Source organism: Myxine glutinosa, chromosome 4 (assembly GCF_964187855.1).
Source record: "Myxine glutinosa chromosome 4, kmMyxGlut1.1, whole genome shotgun sequence".
Lineage (NCBI taxonomy): Eukaryota > Metazoa > Chordata > Myxini > Myxiniformes > Myxinidae > Myxine > Myxine glutinosa.
The window spans coordinates 177,274,544-177,295,363 of record NC_136264.1 but is presented as its reverse complement, the minus strand read 5'-3'; the positions used below and the strand labels follow the sequence as shown (position 1 = coordinate 177,295,363).

The 20,820-nt window shown below is 47.0% G+C and overlaps 1 protein-coding gene across 4 annotated transcripts in view; it reads right to left on the bottom strand.

Annotated features, from left to right (window-relative positions):
* The window catches only part of TSGA10 (testis specific 10), a 272,162-nt gene that overhangs the window by 249,047 nt on the left and 2,295 nt on the right, over positions 1-20,820 (bottom strand). For all 4 annotated transcript variants that reach the window (XM_078776738.1, XM_078776741.1, XM_078776742.1 and 1 more), the window contains exons 2-3: positions 15,644-15,766; positions 13,392-13,582 (exon numbers count right to left, since the gene is read on the bottom strand). In XM_078776738.1, the coding sequence (XP_078632864.1) occupies positions 13,392-13,582; positions 15,644-15,756 (304 nt within the window). In that variant the 5' untranslated portion in view covers positions 15,757-15,766. The remainder of the gene's footprint in view (positions 1-13,391; positions 13,583-15,643; positions 15,767-20,820) is intronic.

The following is a 20,820-nucleotide window of genomic DNA, read 5'->3' as shown; positions in this document are numbered from 1 at the left end:
CGCTTGTAAATATTCCCCTATTTTCCCCAATACTCCCCAATCCCCCATTCCCTAGTCCCATTGTCTGTAAACAACAATCAGTAGAGCCGACCTTCCCCTTTTTCCCCCATTAAATGTCGTGCCCAGGTCCACCGCACCACACGTAGACCACTTTCGGACATCTTGCTAGTTATTCTTAGTCTATGTCAGTTAAGGCCTCGTTTCCATTAATTATGACTCTTCGTTGCACCAGAATGTGATTATATGGCACCAGTAGTGAGTTTAGGACCTTTCCCATACCTCCTCCCATCTTCTTCCCCGTCTACAACAACAGAGGGGCACGGCGCTGCGCGGGGGGGAGTGTGCGTCCTCCCACCGGCTCGGTTAGCCGCCATCGACAATGCGCTCCAGACAACGCGCTCCAGACCATGCGCTCCACGGGGTTACCACAAAGGGGCTCCTTGTCAGCTCCTCGTCAAGGGCGGAGCCGGTAACCCCCCCGCACGCACCCAATGAGAAGCAACGTGCCGATTCCACGAGGCGGAGCTAACGAGCCGAGGGCGTGTCACTCCCCGCCGGATATACGCGGCCCCGCGCCGGATGTGACGTGAGATGCGCCCCCAGCTTGAGACGAAAAGACGCCACCTCGAGCGCTGTGCAACCTTCCGCATCTCTGGACCGGACCGGGTCGATCCTGCCCTGAGCCCAGGTGCACCTGGAGCCATCGACAACCGCTTTCCTGCCATCAACCCCCGTGTGAGTCAGCCTTGTCCCGTTTACCTGTCGTCTGTTGGGGTTAATATAAGGTTGTGTCTAAGTGCCTATCTTCCTTTGCTGTCCCTCTCGTCCCTGTAATCTGACCTTCCGTAACGAATATAATCTCCGCCGGAGGTCTTGAGAACTCAACCCTTGGAGTCGTGTCATTTGAAACCCAGCCGTGTGTCTGTTCCTTCATTGACCTAGCATAGCGCGACTAGTCAACTTCGAGTATAATCGGTAACTTGTGCAGACGTGGTCATCCCAAAACCGCTCGGTAAAATAACATCTAAGCCACGTCTGTAACAATTGGTGTCGAGGAGTGGAATTCGAACCCGGGACTAAATTTATTAGGCCCAAATTTGTAACAAGTAGAATCGATTCGGAGCGCGTTTCCCGCGCGTTATTAGGCCCAAATTTGTAACAAGTAGAATCGATTCGGAGCGCGTTTCCCGCGCGAAATTATAACGGCGAAATTTGAATTTGTTTTACGAAAAAAAAAAAAAAACCGAATTTTGAAAGTCGCGCTATGGCGGATCAAGACAGCTGGGGTCCGGTAAAGGAGAGTGAGGTAGGGTCGATCCAGGACCAAATTGAGGGACAAGAGGAGAGCGAAGCAGTGAGGGCGGCAGGTTCGCAAAATAGCGCCGTCACGCACGAAGTAGCGGGCGCGCAAAATGGCGCCTCGCAAGAGCGCGTGGTAGCCGAGGCCGCTGTATCAACGGGCTTTAACATGCAGCCGATTGACATGCAGGCCCTCATTGCGCAGTTACAGGCAGCTGTACAGATGAGTATGGAGAGCCAAATTGAGCGATTGGGTGAGCGGTTGGGGAACCGGATGGATGCTCAGGGTGAGCGATTGGAGGGCAAAATAGGGGTAATGAGGGACGAAGCGAGGGGTACCAGTGAGGGATTAGACAATAATTTTAAGGGATTAGACATGAAATTTGGGAAATTAGACGATAGATTAGGGGAAATACAGGAGGGGTTAACGGGGGTAGAAAACAGAATGGCCGCTCAAGAGAATCAAATGGAAGGGATGCAAAAAGGGTTAGAGGGGTTAGAAAACACCATGGAAGGCAAATTGAGGGACATGAGGGACCAAGCGGAAAGGGAAGTTAACCAAATGGGGCAGCAGATAGAGGGGGTCAGAATGGGGGTAGAAACCAAACTGGATGCTCACAGGGAGGAAATGGAGCAGATGAGGGTGGCATCTGGGCAGGAGATGCAAGTGATGGGAGAGGAGATCAGAAGAGGAGTGAGTGAGGAGGTCGGAGGAGTGCGCGAGGAGGTGAGGCACTGTAAGGAGCACATGGAGAAGGAGGTGAGAAAGGGGACTGTAAAGTTACAAGGGGGCATAGAGGACCTGACGCAGGAGGTGGAACAGCTGACGGAGGGACAAAAAGGACTAACGGAGCAGGTTCAAAGGAACACTGCGGTATTAGGAGGTTTAAAAGCGACACAAAATGACCTAAAAAATGACTTGGTAGCGACGAAGAGGGAATGTCAGATGGTACGTGAGGGACTGACAACGAGGTTGGACGAGGTGATAGAGGTAATGGAGACGAAGGACCGGCAGGTGAGGACGCACCTGGAAACGGTCAAGGTAGCCTTAGAGGATGAGCTTGAGGAGACGTACCGGGGAATAAAAGAGGTGAAGCACAAATTAGAAGAAGTGGAAGAAGGGATGAGCGAAATTAAGAAGCGACGGAGAGGGGATAAGAAAGAGATAAAAGAGGAGATAAAAGAATTGGTCCAAAGTCTGTGTTTGGATCGTGATGATGTGCTCATTAACCGGATGAGGGATTCGCAGGTGATGGAGGAGAAGCGAAGAGGAAGAGGACCCGGTGTAAGTGGTGACCAATATGGTCGTGCGTATGATGCGCCAGGGGATTTAAGAAGCTTGGGGGTCGAGATAGACCCGGGTGTTCGTGAGAGGCCGTTGGTGAAGTGTGCGACAGGTCTGGTGTGCGAAAGAGGAGGTGTGCGAGAAAGTCCGACTCTGGGGTGTGTGAGGAAAAAGTGCGTGCCAAGGAGTGAGGGTGCTGGCGAGAGTGAGTCGGTCGTAGCGCGTGTGCGAGGGAGCACATGGAAGCGTGGTGTGGTGAGTGTTACAGAGGGTGTGACGGGAGAGTGTGCGCGAGAAAGGTGTGTGACGGACAGGTGCATGAGGAAAGAGTGCGCTGTCAGAAGTAAGGAAGAGTGTCCACCTGTGGTGAGTGTTACAGAGGGTGTAACGGGAGAGTGTGCGCGAGAAAGGTGTGTGACGGACAGGTGCACGAGGAAAGAGTGCGCTGTCAAGAGTAAGGGTGAGTGCGTTGTCAAGAGTGGTGGTGAAAGTATTGAGAGTGACAAGGAGAGTGAGTTGGTTGTGACAGGTGAGCGAGGATGTACACCTGGGATGGAAGGATGCACACCTGGAATGGTAGAGCGTGAGTGGGAATGCACGCTGGAGTTGGTGGTGAGGCACATGGTTGGGTGTGCGAATGAGGGCACACCTGTGATTGTCACAGAGGAGGTGACCGAGGAGGGGGCGCGAAGCGGTGTATTGGTGAGGTGTGCGAGCAACGAATGTGTGCCAAAATGTTCGGTGGTCAGGTGTGTGACCAAGGCTGTGAGTGGAATGAGAGTACCGAGGTGTGTAAGGAAAGGTACGAGGAGCATGGAGACGGCTGGATGTGTGAGCAAGGAACGGGCTGCGGGGTGTAAGAATCCAGGTGAAGCATCGACGGTAACCAGGTTAGAGGTTAGGTCGACTTTTAGCCGAAGCGGGCCCTCGGTGCGTGCCGGGCCTCGCTTTGAACGGCCGCGTCCGTGCTCCACTAGGTGGAGCGGGCAGCTGGATAGGAAGGGTCGTCATGGCGACCACGTTTTGTTGAGACGCGCCGGCAGGTCGAGATCGGGACATTGGATGGCTCCACGCCGAGGTGGTGCGTGGGATCTCGGCCCGGGTAAGCCCCCGTCCCTGCCCCGAATGCCGGACGCATCCAGCCGCCGGCACAAAACAACCAGCATCCATTGCTTGGCTTTACGAAGCCGGGCTTTGGACAGGAATTGGCGCACCGAGAGGTATTAGTGAGTCGACTGGGTGATGAGGTTAGTGTTTTGGACCCAAAATTAGAAGAAAAAAAAACAAAATTTGATGATTGGCAAAGGATTGGCAGTAGTGATTGGCAGATGATGGGTAGTGATTGGCAAATTTTCGATTTGTTGGAATTTGATGTGCAAAATTGGTAGTGAGAGACCCCCGATGTGGTGGGATGGCAAATCCACCATCCTTCCCATGTGGGGGCAAAGGAGCAATAGCTTATGGGGTGTATGGCAGTGAAAACTAGCCCGGGTGGGTTAGGATATTGTGTGTAGGGATCTAGCGAAGATGACATTAGGTGACGATAAGTTTAGTTAGTGACTGATACCTGTAGTGGGGAAGCAGGTAGATTAGTATGGATGATAATGACGTGGGAGCGCAATAGTTTAAAGGGACGACTGGGAAGCGCAAGTTTCAGAAGGGAGTAGTTAGATGAGATGATGCCGTGTGTGTGTGAGGATGGAACAGGTGTGATTGCACAGGTGTGCAACTGGACAGGTGTGTGGAGCAGTGTGTGAGTAGTGAGTGTTGTGGATCAGCGCGAATGCGCTTGGGGAGAGAAGGGTGCAGGTGGCACCAGGTGTGAGAGCACAGGTGTGCAAGTACAGGTGTGTGGAGAGAGTTGGAGTAAGTGGTACGGAGTGGTGTGCATGGTGCGAAGGTGTGAATGGGGGAAGAGTGGACCCCCTTCACGAGTACCCGGGGCGGGTAGTGTAAGTGTTAGGTAGAGGGTACAGGTAAATTGTGGTTGGATATTGGCATTTGTGGTGCGGTTGCAGAATGGTGTTGTGGATGGGTGCATTAGTGTTGTGGAAATGGCTGGGCGTGTAGCCTGTTAGTGTGTGTAGTTGGTTGGGCACTCCACCACTGTGAGGATGTCGGCCAGGTGAGGCCGCAGGTGGGCTCTGGGAGCCGGGAGAGTTGTGGATGGGGCCCGAGGATCCGGAGGATGGACCCGGGTAGCCCAGTGCCAGAGAGGGCACCGAGTGGGGAGAGTGCCAGAGGGCCTTCCCCTGGTAGTTAGGTTAGGGTAAGGAGCAGGTAAGCTCGGAGGCAACTGCAGTGGTGGAGGTGTGCAGGTGGGTAGACCCACTGGGAGAGGTACACGTCGCAGCCCAGAAATTGTACGAGGGCACCGGGAGATGAATCGGGGGAGTGAGACCCCAAATTGAAGAGCACCACAGTTTGGCCAATGGGAATTGGTTTTTAGAACCCATAGTGTAAGAGGGCCAATGGTTTGGCCGGAGAAAGACCCCGGGTAGTGTAAAGTTGTTAAAGTCATTTAGGAAATAGTTAGGATTGATGAACCTGTCGCACCATACGCAGCCACTTACCTGTGGTGATGATGATGACTCCACACCTGTGTTTTCTTTGTTTTGTTACAGAAATGAGAATTGCTGTGTGGATTTGTGAGACGCATCACGACGTGGATGAGACATTGGGGTGATTCCATCTCTCCCTCCCTAGGAGGGACTGATGATGAATTGGTAATGGCAAAATTTTGATGTTGAGTTGGAGATGGCAAATTTTGATGAGAGTTGAAAATAGCAAATTTGATTGGTTAGGAGGGAGAGAAGACGAATTTGGTTTATGGGAGGAACGGGGAAGACAGTAGGGACGTTTGTGGATTTGTAAAGTAGATGTTTATGGGTAGTGTTGTGTTTTGTGGATGCAGTAAGGGGTAAGGGAGGGGCCATGTAGGTTACCTGGTGGGGGGGGGGGGGGCGTACGATAGGAACGTACCTGTCTCACCTGGTTCCCATGTGCCCCCAGTGTGCATCATCTTGTATTGCGTGCACTTTTGCGCCCTTACCACCTTACTCACTTGTCTTCTTCTTTTGTCTCCCACCTCCGAGGATCTGGCTTTGGGGTAGAGAGAGAGGAGAGAGCGGTGCTGGCTACGCAGTTGTGGGCCTGCACTTTCGCTGCTTGCTGCTTGGATCGATACACCATACGGACCGCAATGTTTGTGGCCACCCACAATGGACCGCAGTTCTTTTGCGGCCAAGCACCACCCGTGGAAGGACCTATGGGTCAACGTGGCACCTATGCCAAACAGGTGAACCACTTATAGTTGACACCACTGAAGGCCAAAATACAGAAATGGACGCGGTTGGCGCCTTTCTTTATTTTTGAAAAGAAGTAAGAAGGCCAAGTGCACCACACGAAGGCAAGACCAGCGGCAGAACATCGGCCGGCTGCGACACCACACAATGATTTATAAACACTTTATTGGTGCACCGGATGGTGCTCACTGTGTGATGGGGTGGTGCTTGATGCTTGGAAGGGGTGCTCTGCACGTTATTAAAGGCCGTCGGCCACAGAGCACTCGTGGGTTGGTGTATCGATGCTGGCAAGCGTGCTCTCTCTATGCATAACATCTGCATGTGTTCCTCCAAAAACAGGTCCTGGATCGTAGTGTAAATATCAGCGTAGTCTTGTGTAAATAATGCTCCCTACCGGCTGTATGTTTAGTTTGAGAATTCTTTCCGGATTCGGTTATCCTGTGGGTGTGTTTCTGTGAGGAGAAGGGTGCAACGTCGCAGGGGGACATATTTACTCATTCGTGAATATCTGTAAAACTGTCGCACTCAGGGTAGAGTTAATAGTAGAGGGAACTACATTGCGTGCCACACTAAAGTAGGTAAAAATTTATCGGGTCGGGACGCCCCGAGGGTAGAGAAGGGTGCAATGTTGCGAATATGGAATTTGGCCTCCATATCCGCTTGTAAATATTCCCCTATTTTCCCCAATACTCCCCAACTATCCCCAATCCCCCATTCCCTAGTCCCATTGTCTGTAAACAACAATCAGTAGAGCCGACCTTCCCCTTTTTCCCCCATTAAATGTCGTGCCCAGGTCCACCGCACCACACGTAGACCACTTTCGGACATCTTGCTAGTTATTCTTAGTCTATGTCAGTTAAGGCCTCGTTTCCATTAATTATGACTCTTCGTTGCACCAGAATGTGATTATATGGCACCAGTAGTGAGTTTAGGACCTTTCCCATACCTCCTCCCATCTTCTTCCCCGTCTACAACAACAGAGGGGCACGGCGCTGCGCGGGGGGGAGTGTGCGTCCTCCCACCGGCTCGGTTAGCCGCCATCGACAATGCGCTCCAGACAACGCGCTCCAGACCATGCGCTCCACGGGGTTACCACAAAGGGGCTCCTTGTCAGCTCCTCGTCAAGGGCGGAGCCGGTAACCCCCCCGCACGCACCCAATGAGAAGCAACGTGCCGATTCCACGAGGCGGAGCTAACGAGCCGAGGGCGTGTCACTCCCCGCCGGATATACGCGGCCCCGCGCCGGATGTGACGTGAGATGCGCCCCCAGCTTGAGACGAAAAGACGCCACCTCGAGCGCTGTGCAACCTTCCGCATCTCTGGACCGGACCGGGTCGATCCTGCCCTGAGCCCAGGTGCACCTGGAGCCATCGACAACCGCTTTCCTGCCATCAACCCGCGTGTGAGTCAGCCTTGTCCCGTTTACCTGTCGTCTGTTGGGGTTAATATAAGGTTGTGTCGAAGTGCCTATCTTCCTTTGCTGTCCCTCTCGTCCCTGTAATCTGACCTTCCGTAACGAATATAATCTCCTCCGGAGGTCTTGAGAACTCAACCCTTGGAGTCGTGTCATTTGAAACCCAGCCGTGTGTCTGTTCCTCCATTGACCTAGCATAGCGCGACTAGTCAACTTCGAGTATAATCGGTAACTTGTGCAGACGTGGTCATCCCAAAACCGCTCGGTAAAATAACATCTAAGCCACGTCTGTAACACAGGAAACAATATCTCTCCGTTCTCAAGACCGAACTCTCTTATCTGTCTCCCTCTTCCAAATCCTGGTGGCGTCTGGTCAAATCCGTTTCTGGTGTTTGTTCCCCCTCCATCCCCTCCCTTACCTCAAACGGCTACACAGCTGACTCCGCACGTGAAAAAGCTGAATGCCTCAACTCTGTGTTTGCCTCTAAATCTTGTGTCCCAAACCCATCCCTCTCTGTACCCACCATACCCAGTCGTACCCTGCTGCTCCTGGACTCCGTGTCCTTTCCTCCTGACAAGGTGGAAAAGTTTCTGTCAACCCTCGACTCTGATTCTGCAACTGGACCCGACGGCATCAGCCCACGGGTCCTAAAATCCTGCTCTGCTGCTCTATCTCACCCTCTCTCTGTTTTCTTCACCCTCTCTTTTGCTCAAGGTCAACTGCCATCTGCTTGGAAATCAGCCAACATCACCGCTTTGCACAAAAAAGGTGCAAAAACAGATCCTAGCAACTACAGACCAATCAGCCTTCTCCCAATTATCAGCAAAGTCATGGAATCCATCATTGCTTCGGATATGAAATCTTTCCTCTTCTCCAATGGCTTGATCTCTGATCATCAATTTGGTTTCAGACCAGGTCACTCTACTCTGGACATGCTGCTTCTGCTGTCTCAACAATGGATGGAGGTCCTCAATGCCAAACAGGAAATTAGAGCTGTCTCCCTCGACATATCACGTGCCTTCGACACGGTCTGGCACCCCGCTCTGCTCACCAAACTCTCCTCCTTTGGTATCCATGGAAATCTCCACGCATGGCTGGCGGACTTCCTCTCTAGTCGTCGTCAACGTGTGGCCCTGAATGGGTTTCTCTCATCTCCTCTTCCTGTTCAGGCTGGAGTTCCCCAAGGCAGTGTTCTGGGCCCCGTGCTTTTTCTGGTCTTCATCAATGATCTCTCTGACTCTCTCGAAAATCCTCTCTATCTCTTTGCTGATGACTCCACTCTCTGCCGCTCCATTCCTCTTCCCTCAGATCGGCAGTCTGCTGCCTCCTCACTCTCTGAAGACCTGGACAAAATCACAGACTGGTCAAACAAGTGGAACATGTCTTTCAATCCTGACAAATCTCACACTCTTACTATGTCTCTCCGAAAAGATCGACTGGACAACCCTCCCATCTACTTTCTCAACAATCCTCTCCAAGAAGTTCTGTCGCTCAAGATTTTGGGTCTCACTATCTGCCATGATCTTTCTTGGGAAAACCACATTTCCAAGCTGGCCTCCAAAGCCAGTCGCCGACTGGGCATCCTCCGTCGTGCGAAGTCCTTCCTCGGCACACCTGAGCTCCTCACCACATACAAGGCTTTCATCCGCAGCTCAATGGAATACTGTTCTCCCCTATGGGCCGGTGCTCCTGCCTCACACCTAGCTCGGCTTCACGCTGTTGAAACCAAAGCTTTCAGAATTATTGGAATCTCCCGCGATGAAGCTATCTCTGAGGGCCTTTCACTCACTCACCGCAGGCAGGTAGGTGGTCTTTCTGTCTTCTACCGACTCCTCTCCGGCCTTGCACCCCCAGCTCTCTCTGTGCTCTGTCCCCCAAATATTCCTACAGGTCGCACAAGATCTGCCAGCAACCCTCTGATGGTTAAACTGCCGAAATCTCGGCTCTCTGCTCACCTTCACTCTTTCATTCCTCTTTTCTCCCACCTCTGGAACAAACTCCCTCACTCCCTTCAATCCCACTCCTCCCTCCAGGTCTTTAAAACAGCTGTTCACCACCATCTCTTATCTTCCCCCATCCAAAACCTTGATCTTTTCTACCCCCGCTAATTCACCCCAGATCCACCTTGTTTGAAATTCCAACTTCTTTCCTGGAAGTCCTGGCAGTGTCCATATGTTTTATACCTCTCCCTCCGCCCCCTTCCCACGCCCCCCCCCCCCCCAAAGCCCTCGCCCTCTCTCAGATCTCTCGATGTCTCCATGTCTCTCGGTCCCTGCTCTCAAATGTTGTGTTTGTGTCCTTCCCCCTCTCTCCCCATATTGTCTACCGCTCCCTATGTTATATGTTTTATGTGTCGGTTTGTCTTTCTGTGTGATTAATGTTCGCTCTTTCACGAGCCTCGACCTTGTATACAAAAAAAAAAAAAAAAAAAAAAAAAAAAAAAAGTCCCAGTTGGTCGCAGAAGTCCTTTGCTGAGGAGCCATGGCTGGTGAGAGAGGGAACCCACACCCAGCCAGCTGGCATCATGACAGTTGAAATCACCACATATGAGGAAGAGAGAGTTGGGATGAGTAGATAGAAGTTGGTCCATGTTATCAGACAGCGAGGTGTCGATGGTTAATTCTAATCGGTAATTCTGATGGGTAGTGCTGATGGGCAATTCTGATGGGTAATTCTGATGGGGGTAATTCTGATGGGGTAATTCTAATGGATAATTCTGATGGGTAATTCTGATGGGTAATTCTGATGGGTAATTCTGATGGGTAATTCTGATGGGTAATTCTGATGGGTAATTCTGATGGGTAATTCTGATGGGTAATTCTGATGGATAATTCTGATAGGTAATTCTGATAGGTAATTCTGATAGGTAATTCAGTTGGGTAATTCTGATGGGTAATTCTGATGGGTAATTCTGATGGGTAATTCTGATGGGTAATTCTGATGGGTAATTCTGATGGGTAATTCTGATGGGTAATTCTGATGGGTAATTCTGATGGGTAATTCTGAAGGGTAAGTCTGAAGGGTAATTCTGATAGGTAATTCTTATGGGTAATTCTGATGGGTAATTCTGATGGGTAATTCTGATGGGTAATTCGGATGGGTAATTCTAAAAGTTAATTCTAATGGATAATTCTCGTGGGTAATTCTAATGGGTAATTTTAAAGGGTAATTCTAAAGGGTAATTATAGTGGGTATTTGTAATGGCTAATTCTCATGGATAATTCTTCTCGGTAATTCTGATCGATAATTCTGATAGGTAATTCTGATGGTTAATTCAAACGGGTAATTCTGATGGTTAATTTGAATGGGTAATTCTAAAGGGTAATTCTGATAGGAAATTCTGATGGGTAATTCTGATGGGTAATTCTGATGGGTAATTCTGATGGGTAATTCTGATGGGTAATTCTGATGGGTAATTCTAAAGGGTAATTCTGATAGGTATTTCTAATGAATAATTATAACGGGTAATTCTCATGGGTAATTATGACGGGTAATTCTGACGGGTAATTCTGACGGGTAATTCTGACGGGTAATTCTGACGGGTAATTCTGACGGGTAATTCTGACGGGTAATTCTGACGGGTAATTCTGACGGGTAATTCTGACGGGTAATTCTGACGGGTAATTCTGACGGGTAATTCTGACGGGTAATTCTGACGGGTAATTCTGACGGGTAATTCTGACGGGTAATTCTGACGGGTAATTCTGACGGGTAATTCTGACGGGCAATTCTGACGGGTAATTCTGACGGGTAATTCTGACGGGTAATTCTGACGGGTAATTCTGACGGGTAATTCTAATGGGTATTTCTGATGGGTATTTCGGTTCGGTATTTCTGATAGTTAATTCTAATGGTTAATTCTAAATGGTTAATTCTAATGGGTAATTCTAATGGGTAATTCTAAGGAGTTCCAAGGGATAATTTTAAAGGGTAATTTTAACGAGTTCCAAGGGGTGATTCTAACGGGTAATTCTGAGGAGTTCCAAGGGATAATTTTAAAGGGTAATTCTGAGGAGTTCAAAGGGGTAATTCTAAAGGGTAATTTTGAGGGGTTTCAAGCGGTAGTTCTAAAGGGTAATTCTAAGGAGTTCCATGGGGTAATTCTAAAGAGTTCCGAGGGGTGATTCTAAAGGGTAATTCTGAGGAGTTCCAAAGGGTAATTCTAAAGGGTAATTCTGAGGAGTTCCGAGGGGTTATTCTAAAGGGTAATGTTGAGGAGTTCCAAGGGGTAATTCTAATGGGTTTCAGTCATTTCTCGGCTTTGCCTATTTCATATTAAAAATGCCAAACTGAACCACTTCATTCAGACATGGATGTGATTTTTTTTCTCCTTTCTGCACTCCCAACACTCCCAAATTCCGAGCTGTATCCCAGCTCTGGCTGGGACTTTTCGAATGAAATGCGGGAATCACTTCTTTTTTTTTTTCCTTGACCTAATCTTTAAGATCATGACCCAATTAGAGACATTTTAACATTTTTATCCAAAACTCGACCAAGGTTTGTCTCGACGAAGGTGCATTTACACTTAATTTACATCATACCCCACCGGGTTAAAGGTGAAGTTCAAAGGCGGTCTGAAATAAGTGTTTTTTGTCATCGTTCAATTTTGCCAATGTGGAATCTCAAAGACCACTTGGCCTTCCAAGATGTTCTTGAATCATAATGGTGTACCTGCACTGAGGTTGTGCACCTGATATTTGATTAGTATCCTTGACCTATTTTTTCAGATTGTGACCGAATTAACAACAAACAACTTTTTGATTACAACTTGACCAATTTTCATAATGTTGAGTTTTTTTGGATAGATTATAGATAAGGACTCCGTCATACTTTGACAGGACACATTCACAGGCGGACGCGTCTCCTTTAGTAACAGTAACACCCGTTCCTCAGGGATTGGGGGGGATGGGTGGGGGGAGGGGACGGGTGCCAGGGGCTCCACAAATCTGCAGTGGTCTGAACTACAATCTCACGAGATGACCGCCATCCCACTCGGGGCTATATTATTCGTCAAGTTGTTTATTTCACGTATAAACTGAAAAGAGAAACGATATAACCAATAAGTCCACTTAGTTCGGCTGCTCAGTGTACAAGTAATCCAGCTCAGACACCAGGTATGCATCAATAGTTGACAAAATCAAATAATCTACATTAGGAAGGTTTCTAGTAGTGCTTTTTTTTAGTTTCTAGTTTTTAGTTTCTAGTTTCTAGTAGCCGGTGTGCGCCCCGGTTTAGAATAGGTACACTGTATCCCTGCGTCGTAAGTGTCGTAAGAGGCAACTAACGGTTGGCATCAGGAAGGGCATCCGGCTATAAAAAAAACATTGCCTCAAACAGGGAACCATGATTGTCATGGGGCCCGCAAGGCTAACCCCCACTCTCGCAGGGAAAATGGCCTTAAAAAGGGGGAAAAAAGAAAAGAAAAAAAAGAAAGTATATTTACCTTTTATTTATTTATTTCCAAGTTTATTTACATAGTCGAGGTTCATGGAAGAGCTAGGACACATAACAGATCAGGACACAACATAAACAACGAACAGCAGGAGACAGGGGAAACGCCAATAGCAGGGTGCAGGGAAACGGTAGACGGAGACGGACAAACAAGGGATGCAGGTAACGATGAGGGGTAGGGGAAAACACAAGGGGTGGACAAGATAAATACAGAAGCAAAATTTTGAGAGTATGTAGAGGTGGTTTCACGGGTGTAGAAAATGGGGATGATCTGAGATGGTGGTGAACAGCTGTCTTGAAGACCTGGAGTGAAGATTTGGATCGAATGGGGTATGGAAGGCGTTCCAGCAGAGGGGAAAAGAGGAATAAATGAGTGGAGGTGAGCAGTGGTTCTGGAGTTAGGCAGTTTCACTAGGAGGGGATGCTTGTGGACTTCATGTCATGCATCCTGCAGGCAGATACTTGAGGGGGTGGGGGGAGGGGGCGGGGCAGAGCACGAAGAGGGCAGAGGATGAAAGAACAGAAATGAAGCGGAAGAAGACAGAGAGACCAGCGACCTGTCGGCAATGGAGAAGAGATAGGTCCTCTCAATTTTTTTTATGAGCATGGGCTTATAAACCCAATCTCAGAGCTCACCTTTTGCTTGCTGTTCCATTCGCTCACGATCCTGAAGCAATCTTAAGTGAAGCTCATTGTTTTCACGCACAAGGCGTCGATTGTCCGTTTGGAATGGCTCAAGAGCTGCATCGACATTCCTTGACTCTTTTAGGGACTTGGCAACTTCCAGTTTCGCATTATCCAAGCTCTGTGTCGTGTAGACCAAATCACTGCAGAACACAGCAACAAATGTTATTTTGACTTTCATTTTTATTCAATACAATTCATGTGCAAAAGCAGGTATTGGCTCTCACTCAACCCACATTCCATAACTCACACCCCAGTCTCCCTTTTTCCTAAGAGCCCTTCTTCCTCCATTCAAATTATCCGATGCAGAAAGGGTTTCATAACTTATGAGCACAAAACATCCAAAAAATCAAACAACCAGCAAAACAGACTGATTAAATCATAAGTGAATACTTCTTTTTAGCTCACCTGGACTTTAGTCCGGTGAGCTTATACGATTGAGCAGTGTCCGTGGGTAGTCAGTCAGTCACTGAGTGAGTGAGTGAGTGAGTGAGCGAGTGAGCGAGTGAGTGAGTCCGTAAAACCTTCAGTCATTATCGCTTGAACCAAAAACACGATTTTGATGAAACTTGGCCATAAGCTTCATATCTGATGCCGAACGAAGGTGTATTGACCACATCAAAATGTGCATACATTTAAGGGGATCTATGGGGTGGGGAGTGGTTTACCATACAAAATAGCTATTTTATTTGCTCTCTTCTCCGAAACTACACACACGATTTTGATGAAACCTGGCCCTAAGCTTCATATGTGATGCCTAACAAAGGTTTATTGACCGCATCAAAATCTGCACCAATTAAGGGATCTATGAGGAGGGGGTGAGGGGGGGGGGGCATCGACCCCCTAAAATAGGTATATGCTCCCTTCTCCGACACAAAGTTTTGATGAAACTTGGCCACAAGCTGCATATCTGATGCCTAACGAAGGTTTATTGACTGCATCAAAAGCTACGCTCATTATAGGGATCTACGGGGAGATGGGGTGGTTGACCCCCAAAATAAGTATTTGCTCTCCTCTCCGAAACTGCACACACACAATTTTGATGGAACTTGGCCAGAAGCTTCATATGTGATGCCTAACGAAGGTTATTGACCGCATCAAAAGCTACGCTCATTAAAGGGATCTACGGGGAGGTGGAGGGGGAGGGGCATTGACCCCCCAAAATAGATATTTGCTCTCTTCTCGGAAACTACACATACACAATATTGATGGAACTTGGCCGGAAGTTTCATATCTGATGCCTAACAAAGGTTTATTGACCACATCAAAGTCTGCACTCATTACGGAGGCTTTTGTGTGAGTGGGGTGTTTGACCCCTCCCCCCCACCCCAAAAAAAACAAGTATGTGCTCTCTTCTCTGGAAATACACACACTATTTTAATGAAACTTGACCACAAGCTTCAAATCTGATGCCTAACGAAGGTGTATTGACCGCATCAAAGTCTTCAAGTCTTCATTCATTCAGATAACTACGGGGGTGTTTTTGACCCTCCCCCCCCCCCCCCCCCCCAAAAAAAAAAAGGTATATGCTGTCTTCTCCGAAACTACACACACAATTTCAATGAAACTTGATCACAACCTTCATCGCCAATGATGTACCAAAGTTTGTTCATGGCATTAAAAAATATCAGGGTCTGAGCTTGTATATGGGGGGTTTGAGTGGCTGTTGCTCCTGATCCAGGTGAGCTTGAGAACCCGCGGTCCTATTTTTTTGTATCCATAGTCGAGGCTCGTGGAAAAGTGAACATTTCAGGATGTAACACAAAAACAGGACGCAAAACACACATGCATGGGGTGGACAAAATGGATACAGAAGGAAACTCCAAGGAGGGAAAACTGGAAGATTGGGAGGAGGCAGAATTTAGGTGAGGTTAATGCGAAGGCCTTAACGGATTTTAACTGAAAAAAAACTGGCCTTAAATGAAATAAACCACAGCTAATTTTCTCTGTTGAGACCACAGCGGTCAACAATGGCACAGAGTAATCACTGGTGTGCAAATCAAAATAAAAATTTGGGTCTGCAGGATTTTTTTCTGAAGGTCATGTTACCGAAAACTCAGCATTTTTTAAGGCCTCATACCAATTAAAACTGTTCTCTCCAACCAGACATGCTTTGTTCAACAATGCATATCTACCATATCTACTCCCTAATCAAAAAAAACCTTCCTACGTTTAAGCAACCCTAACCCTAAACCAACACATACCTGCACAGCTTCTCTACCAATGGGACAGATTCCAATCCCAATGGTTCTTTGAATCCCAGTTTGTGAAGCCGTTTGTGCAACGCAAAAAACCTCAGGTCAACTGCCGATGTCATCTCAAAAATGCTGCAGTCCCAGAAACAGTCAGGATATTTAATAGTGCAGGGATAAAACATATTACTTGCAGTGGTAAAATCTCTAAAATATTCTGCTAAGGCAAGTGTGTGTGTGTGTGTGTGTGTGTGTGTGTGTGTGTGTGTGTGTGTGTGTGTGTGTGTGTGTGTGTTTGTCTGTCCATGGGAGTGGCTACATCCATTCTGGAAGGGGATTCAAAAAGAAATCTCTGCCTTTTATCTTTTATTTTTTGTATGCAGAATCCAGGCTCGTGTAAGAGCTAACACATTGAACATGAAAACATACACAGACACATAAAACATACAATGAAGGGAGCGGGAGACAAGAGGGGAAGAGAGAGGGAAGCACACAAGAACAACAACAGTAGAGAACCATGACGTCTGTCGATCTGTGGAAGGGGGACGGCTGGGGGAGGAGGGAGGGCGTCATAAGGCAAATTAACACGACTAGGAATTTCAGGAAAGAAGTTGGGGATTGAAAGAGGTGGATTTGGGGTATTTTAACAGGGGTAGAGAAGATCAAGGTTTTGGATGGGGAAAGATAAGAGATGGTGGTGAACAGCTGTTTTAAAGACAGGAAGGCAGGAGAGGGATTGAAGAGAGTGTGGGAGCATCCTTGGTGGATTTACTGGTATGTTTAGGGTCATTGTCACGTTGCAAGGTCCACCTTCGGTTGAGCTTCAACTTTCTGACAGATGGCCTCACATTCTCCTCAAGCACCCTCTAGTACAATGAAGAATTCATAGTGGATTCTATGATGGTGAGCTGCCCAGGCCCTGATGCAGCAAAGCTGCCCCAAACCATAATATTTCCACCACCATGCTTTACAGTTGGCATCAGGTTCTTGTGGTCAAATTCTGTCTATAGATTTCGCCAAACATGTCTTCCGGTACTGTGGGCAAATAGCTCTACCTTTGACTCATCTGTCCAGAGCACATTGTTCCAGAAGTGCTGGTCTTTGCCTAGGTGTTCATTGGCAAACTTTAGTCTTGCCCTGATGTTCTTTCTGGACAGCAAAGGTTTCCTCCTTGCACACTTCCCATGTAGATCAAATTTGTGCAGCCTCTTTCTAATGGTAGACTCGTGCACTTTGACATCAACAGTGGCAAGAGCTACCTGTAGGTCCCGTGATGACATTCTAGGGTTCTTAGAGACTTCTTTCAGCATCTTGCGGTCTGCTCTCGGGCTGAACTTGCTGGGGCGGCCTGGCCTGAACAAGTTGGCAGTTGTTTGGAATCTTCTCCACTTGTAGATGATCTTCCGGACAGTCGAATGATTGATTTCAAATTGTTTGGAGAACTTTTTAAATCCATTCCCAGACTCGTAGGCATCTATAACCTTCTTTCTGAAGGCCTCAGAGAGCTCTTTTGATCTAGGCATGGTGACGCTGCACACTTCAACAACAAAGAGCAAACCAAACTAAATGCCTGAGGTTTAAATAAGACAGGTTCCTCCAAGATCCTCTCTAACAATGTTCTAATCATTTGCACCTGAGCTGGCGCACCTGATTCTAATTTTAGGTATTTGAAGTAGTGATAAATGTAGGGGTGTACTTACTTTTTCCACATGCGAAATTTGCATTTATGTTTATTTAAATTATACAATGGACTACAAAATGTAAATGTTTCATGATATTTGTTATATGATATCACCTTTATCTATCAATATTGTTGAAATGAAGATCAAATAGCTGTATGTTGAAATATGTTGAAAAAGTCAAAACTTTACATGGGGTGTACTTACTTTTTCACGTGACTATAACAGTATAACAGTGTTTAGTTTGATCTCTTCAGTTATGAATTTAAAAAGTTCATTTGGAAATTTGTTTCCACATAATGAGTAATTCATCTAAATGTGGCATCATTGGTAGATGTGAATACTTTTGCAGGCCGCTGCATCTCCCGGTGATCTGGCATGTGGGGAGTATGCTTAAAGCCACGAACCAACTTTGCCAATGTAAAGCCACAATTTTGTACACCGCTCCTTTCATATTCCATCTCCAGGTGCTGCATGACGTCATTGCCAGGCACCGAAGGGGGCCCGGTGATGACGCACACTGAAAGGGAGTACTCAGTTTTCACTCCGGTTTCTTTAATTGTTTTCTTGTTTGTTTTCTTTCTTTCTTTCTTTCTTGTTTGTCCGGGCGATATCTCAGCCATACTTTGAGCTAGGAAGCTGAAATTCGGCACAATAGTGAGCACATGCTTTGTCAAAAACGGTATTTTTTGGTTTTTTAAATGAATCAATTAATTAATTAATTATTGTGGATCAAGTAAGTACTTATTTATTTCCTTTCTCATCTGGGCATTATCTCAGGCACCTTTTGAGCGAAGAAGCTGATATTAGGACACGACAATGACCAAGTGATTTGGCTGTAAAGGGTATTTTTGATTTATTGGTTAATCAATTAATTATTTAATTATTCCATTAATGACTTGATTAATATTTTTTAAGTTACAGATTGGAATGAAACGGTGGTCGTTTAGATGTTCTATTAGCTAAATGATTAATAATGTAATTATTTTACGATTATGATTTATTTATTTTCTTTCTCATCTGGGCAATATCTCAGGCACCTTTTGAGCTAGGAAGCTGATATTTGGACATGACAGTGACCAAGTGATGTGGCTATAAAGGATATTTTTGACTTATTGATCAAACAATTAATCGATTAATTGTTTATTGATTGGTCAATTAATCAGTTAATTATTTAATTTTTCGACAAATGACTTATTTAATTAATTTTCAAAAACTTACAGCTTCAGATGAATCACTGGTGGTTGAGGTATGCTCTTACTCTTAGCCAATTAATTAAGAAATTATTTTACGATTATTGTTTATTGATTTTAATTATGCAATTAATCAACCAATTATTGTATACCTCTCCCTCCCAATACCCAGCAGAGAAGACAACTGAGAAGGAAGTTGAGGAAGCGATAAAAGCAATGAAGAGTAGAAAAGCAGGATGGCCGACGGGAGTTGTGGGAGATATGTTGAAGGCAGCGGGAAATTGGGGTGTGAAGAGAATGACAGAGATCTGTAATCTGGTGGTGAAAGAGGGCCGCATTCCAGTGGATTGGGAACTGAGTACCCTCGTCCTTCTATACAAGGGGAAAGGTGATCCTCTGGACTGTGGCTCGTATCGAGCGATAAAGTTATTGGAGCATGGAATGAAGGTATTGGAAAGGGTGTTGGAGAGGAGGCTATGGAAGAAAGTGAAGATTGACGAAATGCAGTTTCGATTTATGCCAGGAAATGGAACGACAGACGCGCTTTTTCTTGAAAGTCAGTTGCAGGAGAAGTACATGGAGAAGAGGAAGAAGTTGTTTCTTGGGTTTGTTGATCTGGAGAAAGCATTCGATAGGGTTCCACGCAAAGTATTGACATGGGCATTGAGGAAGTTAGGAGTGGAGGAATGGTTGATCAGAGTAGTGATCGCAATGTACAAAAGAGCGTGCACAGCTGTAAGGACGAAGGACGGGAAAAGTGGTGAGTTTGAGGTGAAGGTGGGAGTGCATCAGGGGTCGGTACGAAGTCCATGACTATTTGTAGCTGTGATGGAGGTGCTGGATCGGAATGTAAAGGAGGGTTTACCGTGTGAGTTGTTTTTTATGCAGATGATCTGGTGTTGATTGCAGAAAGTATGGATGGACTGAAGGAGAAGATGAACAAGTGGAAGGAATGTATGGAGACAAAAGGTCTGAAGGTGAATATCAGAAAAACGAAGGTGATGGCAAGTGGTAAAGCATGTGGTGAGGTGGAAAGAACTGGGAAGTGGCCGTGTGCTGTGTGCAGGAAGGGTGTTGGAGTGAACTCCATTCAATGTACAATGTGCGCTGAGTGGGTTCATCAAAAATGTAGTGGTCTGAGAGGGTCATTAATCAGTGTGGCAGCTACATTCAAGTGTCAGGTGTGCACAGAGAGGTAAAGCACACCTGCACACTCAGCACACCTGCAGATGGAGGAAATATTAAGTTGGATCTTGGAGACGGTGTGAAGCTGGAAGGTGTGAAAACATTTTGCTAACTAGGAGACATGCTGAATGGAGAAGGTGGATCAGACTCGGCAACGGTTGCTGGAGTGAGATGTGCATGGAAGAAGTTTCGGGAACTGAGTGGCGTGCTGACGAGGAGGGGAGTGTCGTTGAAGCTGAAGGGAAAGGTGTATGCTGCATGTGTGAGAAGTGTTATGATTTATGGGAGCGACACATGGGGATTGAATGTAGAGCAGCAACGAAGGCTGGAAAGGGTGGAAATGCGAATGGTTCGGTGGATGTGCGGAGTATCGTTGAGAGAGAGGAAGACAACAACAACAACAACAACATGCATTTTAAGGCCATTTTCCCTGCTAGAGCGGGGGTTAGCCTTGCGGTCCCCATGACAATCTTCTCCATTTTGCCCTATTTTCTGCATCTCTCCTTGTTACCCCCCTTGCCCGCATTTCTTCTTCCACCATCTTTAGCCAAGTCTTTCTCGGTCTTCCCCGTCCTCTACTTCCTTCTACATTAACTTCCATCACTCTTCTCAACCAGTCACTTTCATCCTTCCTCAACACATGACCAAACCATCTCAACCGGTTCCTCTTCACAGCATCAATCACAGGCAATATTCCCATCATCTTTCGCAATTCATCATTTGTCTTCCTCTCTCTCAACGATACTCCGCACATCCATCAAACCATTCGCATTTCCACCCTTTCCAGCCTTCGTTGCTGCTCTACGTTCATTACCCATGTCTCGCTCCCATAAATCATAACACTTCTCACACATGCAGCATACACCTTTCCCTTCAGCTTCAGCGACACTCTCCTCATCAGCACGCCACTCAGTTCCCGAAACTTCTTCCATGCACATCTCACTCGAGCAACCGTTGCCGAGTCTGATCCACCTTCTCCATTCAGCATGTCTCCGAGGTAGCAAAATGTTTTCACACCTTCCAGCTTCACGCCGTCTCCAAGATCCAACTCAACATTTCCTCCATCTGCAGCTCCCTCTGTGCACACCTTACATTTGAATGTAGCTGCCACACTGGTAAATGACCCTCTCAT